Below are 8,036 nucleotides of genomic sequence, written 5' to 3' on the forward strand. Positions count from 1 at the left end.
GAGAGGTTTCTGTCATATCTTTATTTGACTGTTTCATACTTTTTAAACATGATTGTGACCAAAATCACTTTTATAACAAGTTGCTAAGCCATTCAGCAACTTTCTCTACATTCCACATCTTTCACAGAGAACCCTTTTATCTCAAATTTCCTCTACAGCGTTCATACAAGAGTAAGTTATCTCAAGCTGCTGTGACTTTCACGTTTCTAACTAAATAACAACACTGCCCTCTGGTGGTGGTGAAACTATAACTGGTAATAAATCTAAGACCTGTGAGAAACAGTAGACCTTTTTCCTGTATATTATTTATTTTTGCCACCTTTAACCGAGTCAAAAGCAATCCACTGACTATAATACACAACTTTATATCAAGGATGAGGGAATTTATTATTTGCATTAAGAACAGCTATATTGTCTTCAAAGTGAAAAGACTTCATGCTCAGGTGAGACATAACCTTTATCTTGTCATGTATTTTTGTAGTTTTTGCACTGTGTAGGGAAATACAACCTGAAATGTACAAAGACATGAGTTTCAATCACATCTTGTCGGAAATCTAAATAAGCATAAAATACTTTGAAACATGAAACTAATTACCGAAACTGGAAATGTAACCACTACAAAAATAATAATAAAGCACAAATTTGGTAATTATTTTAATTGAAATGAATAATGCATGTGTCTTATTTTAAGATGTTTTTTTTTCTTTTTCCTTTATTGGAGAGATAGGACTATGCATAGAGTTGGAAATCAGGGAGAGAGAAAGTGGGGAATGACACGCGGGAAAGGTGCCGCAGGTTGGATTCGAACCAACCACTGCGCCACGAGAAGAAAGGCGTCTGATTGATTGCACAGCCTCAGTTGAAAATGTTCATTTGGGTTGATGAAAATCACGTTTTTACATCTTAATTATGATTTCTGTATTTCACCAATACATTTTAGACAATCAGATTCTTTTCGGGCATCACTTGGACATCTGATTCCTGAGATATGTTGTGTTTTTTTGAGTGTGTTGACCAAGATTCTTCAAATTATGAGCCCTCACAAAAATGTAAACAAATAAAACATTCAGAAGAATGATGACCCAATAAGCATCAATCTGCTGTCCAAATCGAATACATACATTTAGTTTCACGTTGCTAACATTGTCATTCATTATTCCCCTTCTTTGCTTTGAGACAGTCCTTATATAGAATCATTATCTGTAGAAGAATAAAAGGACGACTTTCAAGTTACTGTAACACTTTATTTTCTTAAATACCACAGAATATTAGTACAGTCAGTCACACTTATTTTCAGGAGGCAGAAAACATTCTGGTCCCTTTCACCCTGCTTTCTACAAAGGGGGTAAAGGGAAACATTGGGTGGCATCAGAGGCTACATTAACACACTAATTCACTTTTACAGTACAGAGAGGCGACCACAGTCAGGTCAGGAGGTTTAACTGGCAAATAAGATAACCTGTTAGAGTATCCATGTTGCAACCAATGATCTGTTTAGTTCTAAACACTGGACACTCACCAGCTGACCAAAGGTAGTTTCTCTCTCACACATGGGACACAAATGATAATCCCAGTAATTACTGTTTTGGTCCTTGGACTGTCAGGACAATATACTTGTCATGGAAGGTTTTAGGCTTCATTTACCAATTGGATATCATTAGCCTTCAAATGTGGCCTTCCAATGAAGCATTAGGAGTACATTTATCAAAAATAGTCTTGTAGCGTTAAATCCTCAATCTAGTTGTCAAACAATTTCTGAACCATGCACAACCAGAGAGGCTTCTGTTTGAACAGGTCACACCATGTTATTCTGAACTTTTCCAAAAGTCAACACAAACCAGAATAGCCGCATGAACAGCGGATCCCTCCATGCATGTAAACATAGCCAGTGTGGTCAGCTACAGTATGTACAGTGTTGATTCAGGCAGTGCATGATGAGACCAGGTCAGTGGTGCCAAAAGTCAACAGTAAGAAGCATCATATTTTTTTTTTTAGGAGCTTTAAGGGTAAAATCTCACAAGTATGTCTGCAGTTATGTAAAGACATCATTTTGAATCTTTAGTCTCTGGATTCACCGGTCAGTAGTACCATCACTGAAGCAACGACAGATTCATTGGCACATTAAACACCATCATGAACAAAGAGTGCTGTTATGAATACACATTTTGTGGGATAAAAATCTTAGCAACATTATCAGTGAGTCATATCTGTGTGATATTTTTATAACAATAGTCATCGAAGAAAGAGGAGGGGGGGGGGAGGGGTGGCGTTACAGTGCAGCAGTGTGACATGATGAATTCATAGCCATTGAAGTCTGAAAGTCGGGAGCACACTGAACACATCACACTCTCTTAAAGGACGCAGCACAGCAGGAATGTGCTGAACTCCACCATAAAAAACAAAACAAAAGGATGCATTCAGAATAAGAGTGCTGTTTGGTGGAGAGAAAATAGGATGCAAATGACTTTGAGGGGGAATAAAGCTTATCTACAAGGTAAGAAAGGAGTGCAAGGCTAAGCTTTCTTAGACATCCACACACCTAAATTCCACAGTATATACCAAAAGACATGCGTAGAGGCACATACATATTCATCATACAAAAACAAAAAACATACCAAAAGCAGAACAACAGTCAGACACGGTTCCTGTGACTCAAATCTGATCGACCTACAATGAAAACAAAGCGCGCAAAAAAGCACTGACATCATGGGAGGTGAAAAAGGCAAAAGCTGAAGTTCCAGCCCTTTGAATAAAAAAAGATTTACATTGGTAGACAACAAAGAGACATCAGTAATCTTCCCTCCATCTCTTTACCAATACTGAGTGCCAGCCTCATTTTCAAATGTTATTTAACAGAATGAGAAATCCGTTTGATATATATATATATATAGATATGTATACTGTATATATATATATATATATATGATATTAAATATTTGGTTTTCAAATTGGGTTCTCAACTTGCAATGAATATTTTTCAATCCTCTGTGGCACAGTGTATGTATAAATTGAAATAAACTCCCTGCTTTGATGCCTAGAGAGAGGGGGCAGAATCAAAAGGGAGAAAACTTGAAGATCAATAATGTTTGTCAAGACCAAGGACGTTCATCGGATTAGAATCAGTATCCGTCTGCAACAGACAGGTAGTTTCAGGACAGAAAAAGAAAAGAAGAAATGCTTGCATCATTCAAGGCTCCACAGTTTCATTAACAGAGTGAAAATATCCAGAACACTTTTTGTAAGAGGCCATTTTTGGAAACTAGCTTCTTAATTTGTCTGCTGTCTAAACTTGGTATGTATTTTCTTAGGCTGAGGTGAAAAGACTTTTCTTAAGACTCTTAAAAACATCCTTACAGACTAATTAAGGAGCAGAATAAAGATGCAAGAACTTGATCCAGTGTTTAAGAACAACCTGTAATACTTCAGACAAACCATGACAGTATTTTTTTCTTACTGTAAGTCATAAAAACAACTTGAATCCTTTTTTTTTATTAACTCACTGGTAGTTTGGCAGATCACATGAAGAAGAAATGATCATAAGTCACTGTCACAAACTGGTAATTGACAAAAAATTGAATAAATAAATGGTCACTATAGAGTAAAATTATTTAGACTTTTTCCCCCTCATTTCATTTCTTACTGCTCCTTCTCGTGGAGAGAGGCACGCACACGCTGGCGCACATAGAAAGCTGTAAGAGCGCTGCAGCAGGCAGTGAAGATGAAGAGTGCAACAGCATCGTGTGCGAGATCCCCGTGCAGACGCTCGTACAATGGCCGGCGCTCTGTGAAGTCTGTTTTTAGCGCCTCGATCTGTGTCAGGGTGCACACTACCACGAACACGTGGAAGAGCTGGTGGCCCTGCCCGATGAAGTCACACCTTCCGGGGAACAAACTCTCCGGGTGTGGGCAACAGAAGAAATAGGCGCTGATGAGGAAAAAGATCACGTGGTAGAAATGGTACGCCACGACGGGGTCGGAGCAGCCCTCCTGGTAGCACTTGTAGATGCGGTGAACCACCGGGCTTATGTCTAAGCAGTAAGCCAGAGCGGAGGGCACCACCTGGAAGAGCTTGTTGGCAAACTTGGGCAAAGCAGGACTGGCATACTTTCCATAGCAGCAGCCAAAGCAGGTGAGCCAGGCCAGGAATGCTGCAGCAGGTAAGAAGAGACCCTGCACTTTAGTGTGCCACTCCTTCTCAATGGCGTAGTAGTAGTGAGCCAGGGCACTGCCATACTGGTAGACTGACACACCCACATAGTCGAGGAAGTAGAAGCTGTAGTAGGAGAGCTCAGATTTTGCAGAGAGGAGGTGAGCGAGAGCGCTGAAGGAGAGGTAGGTGAAGGCTGCGAGGAGCACGATGAAGAGCGGCTGAGCGTGAGGGTCTCGCAGGAAATCCACCGTCTCCGAGATCTCCTGCCACTTGACCAGGATGATGAGGGCAGCAAGCAGGTGGGTCCACACGTTGAGGGTCTCGTTGTGCCTTTGGAAGAGGGTGAGGAAGTAGTATCGCCAGCTGTGGTCCGTCTGCCTGTAGCCGGCGAAGATGTGGCGCTCGCGGAACACCCAGGGAACGTCTGCCTTCTTCACAGTGCAAGGCAGGGTGGGAAAGGCCGACTCCAGCAGCTGAGGGATCTGACGCAGCTGCTGTGCATTGATGAACAGGCGACCAATCTGCTCCATCACCACCGTTGCCATGGCAACCTTGAGAACAGAGAAGAGGGTGGGAAAAAACGGAAGCAACAGTCAGTCAATATCTGTCCAGCTTTTAGCTGCTGTTGTCAACAGGTCTGTTTGTGTGCACTTGTGCGTGTATAAATGCGTGTTTGGATTAGAGTAGTGTGTGTGTGTGTGTTTGTGTGTGTGTGTTTGTGTGTGTTCGTTCCTTAAATACCACTACCAGCACAAAGCCCAGAATTAATTTGTTAAAATATATTATTTCTCTCAATTTTAGAGGAAATCATTCAACAATACCTTAATGGTTTGAGGGTAAGCTATGACTGTGAATTGGATATATGTTGTTCTTTGAACAATAAAAAACAGCTGATGATGATGTAACATGGGGCTTTGGGAAACATACTGGGCTCTTCCACTTTGGGTTTTTTTTTTGTGTTTTTTTCATATTTTCTTAGAACAAATAATTGATCCAGAAGTGATAAATCACCTGATTAACTGATCATAAAAATATTTTTTTTTACTATTATTAGTATTTTTTTACTATATCACTATTTCAGTCTATTCTGGACATCACTATGTCCAGTCCAGTAGAGTACACTGTGCTGGATACTGAAGCGGATGTGAACTACAAATTGGATTGAGGTTAATGAGAGTGCTGTTACATGCCAAAAAACTAAAACAATAAGCTGCAATTTAAAAATGCTCTCTAGAAATGATTTGCAGCATTGTGTGATAATCCTGAGTGCTGGAAACTGACAGCACCCTCCTTCCCGTCCAATATGGGTCATATGATGAGTTGCCAATGACAACATTATTGATTAGTTGCTGCTTTTCCTGTTTCAGAATCATACATGGAGTTTTATACACATTAATGGCTATGACTGTTAGTGTTGGTGGCAGAAGTAGTGCTGCTTGTTCTGTTGTTGTTTGATTGGCTGACCATCTGACTGGTGTCCCCAAACGTTTAATCTGCTACCACATGATGAATCATCTTGAAGGACAGTTTCACACCACAGGGACTCAGAGGGAGTACAAATGTGACCTCAGCTGTCCTCCTTACAGTCATAAATTCTGACAATGAGGTTCTCCTTCTCAATCCTCAGTAAAGGTGATTGAAAAATGGAGATTGCTTCCTGAAACTGTTATAGAATCAATATTGCTACAGCACCCTCAGAGGGAGGATTTAGAAGTTTTAATGCAAAATAAATAATAAATTGGTAAATGTTTCGACAACCAAGTGATACTTACATAATGAAAAAAAAAAACAGAAATGATCAGGCTGGTTTATCCAGCCTAATATTTGAGGAGATGGTAAAACATAGAGGAATAAAAAAAATGTATTTGAGCTGATTGTATAAGGACAGAGAAATGAGCTGATGTGCTGACGGTTTGTAGATAGTCCCAATTTTCAGCTCTTTCCCTTTAGTTTATAAAAAGTTCAAATAAATCTATCATATCAAAACCACAACTATTGCAATGCAATGAAATACACATTATAAATACTCCACTAGTGCTACTACAATGCACACCATAACATACCAAATACAGTGACCTCATTCCCATCCTACAAGGGGTGAAGACAGCTGACAAAAGGCCTGCACCCATGTCCATTTGGGCTTTTAGAGCAGTGTCAGGCAAAATGTTATCATAAAATACCACAAGTCTCTGTCTGTGCAGTTAGATGACACTCTGCATGACTGCTTGTTCCCTGACATATCCAGTCGAGCTAGTCCCTGGACTTACCCTTACGTAAATATACAAGAAGGAAAATCGGGAATGTTTAAATAATGCCTTCCAACCTTCAGGATTTTATGATTTGGTAAAGTAAAGTAAATATGTGCTGTTTTTCTTCATTGTTTCCCCTAAACACGTGGTTAAAATCAGTTATTAATGATCTGATGATCTTTCTTGCTGGTTGTATTTCAGCTCCAATGCACAGTGATGAGAAAGCATGGAGACAGTAGCTCCACACAGAGCAGGCTGTAGCTGTGTGGGATGAACACAGGCCGACGTTCAGGAGGAAAAGGCGTGGAGTGATGAATGGGAAGGGATTACGTAACATAACCCCATCCGTCCGTCCACACCCTCAGTTTCCAGCAAAGGGTAGCGGTCCTTTAAAATATTAATGGGTGAAGAAAAACGCCCGGCTAAAACAAAGAAAGCATCTAAAACAGTGTGTATTAAACAGTGGCCTTCAAGGGCCTGATGCAGTAAATTCACACCAGCAAATCGTGCACCTGATCGACATGTCTGTGGAAATATGACATCCAGTGTCGGAAATCAATTTGCATTCCCTCTTTCCTCCGAGCCTCGAGGCTTGTCTTAAATCCACGACCATCACAGGCCTCCTCTGTGTGCGATGTATGATGTGTTTCATTAAGATACCGCTGCACGTTTAGATGGTTTTCCGCATCTGAACGTATTTCACGCTATGTCACTGTGCAATTTCACACAAAACACTACCATGGATTTCCCAAATACATTCATAACACCATTACGATTGACGTAGGCCTACCTGTAGAGAGAAGAATCAACCCAGAGTGTTTATGTAGCCGTTGTTGAGTGATTTAGAGCCCTACAGAATACAGATAACATTGTTTGAAGGGGTGAACGGAGAGAGGATGGCCGTGACGGGAGCTGCGCCTGGCGGCTCTCACAGCGCAGCTGCCGGGAGGATACAGGAGTTGTGACAGGCGGCTGTCTCGGCCAATCAGAATGCACGATACAGAGCATCGCTGCTGACGCATACAGTTTTATCCAATGACAGCAGGAGCCTTGCCTATCAGCCCACCCCTTCTTAACGGAAATTCTAATACTACCGAAATAATGTATAGCTGAAGTATTTCTATCAGCAATGGACATATTTTATGTTATGCTGAGTTCATATTCAAGAAACTACTGATGGTCTTATTAGAAATGCTCAAAATTACTACTAAAATATATTCATGTAAACTTAATGTTTTAAACTATATCATTGTTATGAATTTCCCCCATGCATTACTGTTTGTTGATATTGTTAATATTAGTCACATTTCTACAATTTAAACTGGCATTGTTGCTATATGATTCTCTTATAGGTTGTTATTTTTGCCATGTCTGTGTCTTATTGTCTGTCTGCCTGTCCGGTAAAGTAACCTGTTAAAAGCAAAGTGTTTTTCTTGCCACTGTTGCCAAGTGCATAGTCATGGTGGTACAGTGCAACCTGCTTTCTATATTAAGGTTATAAAAATGTTTGTTGTGATTTGGACCTATCAAAAATAAAATCACTTAACTCATGAGGGGTCTTTACGATTAAAATGTGGATCAGTCTTTTAGAATATTCACACAAGACAGTAATTTAATATTTTTCTTTAAGTCATAAT

The 8,036-nt window shown here is 40.2% G+C and overlaps 1 protein-coding gene across 1 annotated transcript; it reads right to left on the reverse strand.

The window, feature by feature from the left end:
• Positions 1-1,223: 1,223 nt before the first annotated feature.
• paqr7b (progestin and adipoQ receptor family member VII, b) lies at positions 1,224-7,346 on the reverse strand. The gene is made up of 2 exons (XM_061050864.1): positions 7,190-7,346; positions 1,224-4,701 (listed from the first exon to the last, which is right to left on the reverse strand). The coding sequence occupies exon 2, from the start codon at positions 4,693-4,695 to the stop codon at positions 3,637-3,639; it is 1,059 nt and encodes a 352-aa protein (XP_060906847.1). The 5' UTR covers positions 4,696-4,701; positions 7,190-7,346; the 3' UTR covers positions 1,224-3,636.
• Positions 7,347-8,036: the final 690 nt, after the last annotated feature.

Source organism: Labrus mixtus, chromosome 11 (assembly GCF_963584025.1).
Source record: "Labrus mixtus chromosome 11, fLabMix1.1, whole genome shotgun sequence".
NCBI classification, from domain to species: Eukaryota; Metazoa; Chordata; class Actinopteri; order Labriformes; family Labridae; genus Labrus; species Labrus mixtus.

What these genes read in the sequence shown, in the direction of transcription:
- paqr7b (XM_061050864.1), bottom strand. Translation starts at nt 4,695, where the DNA reads ATGGCAACGGTGGTGATGGAGCAGATTGGTCGCCTGTTCATCAATGCA.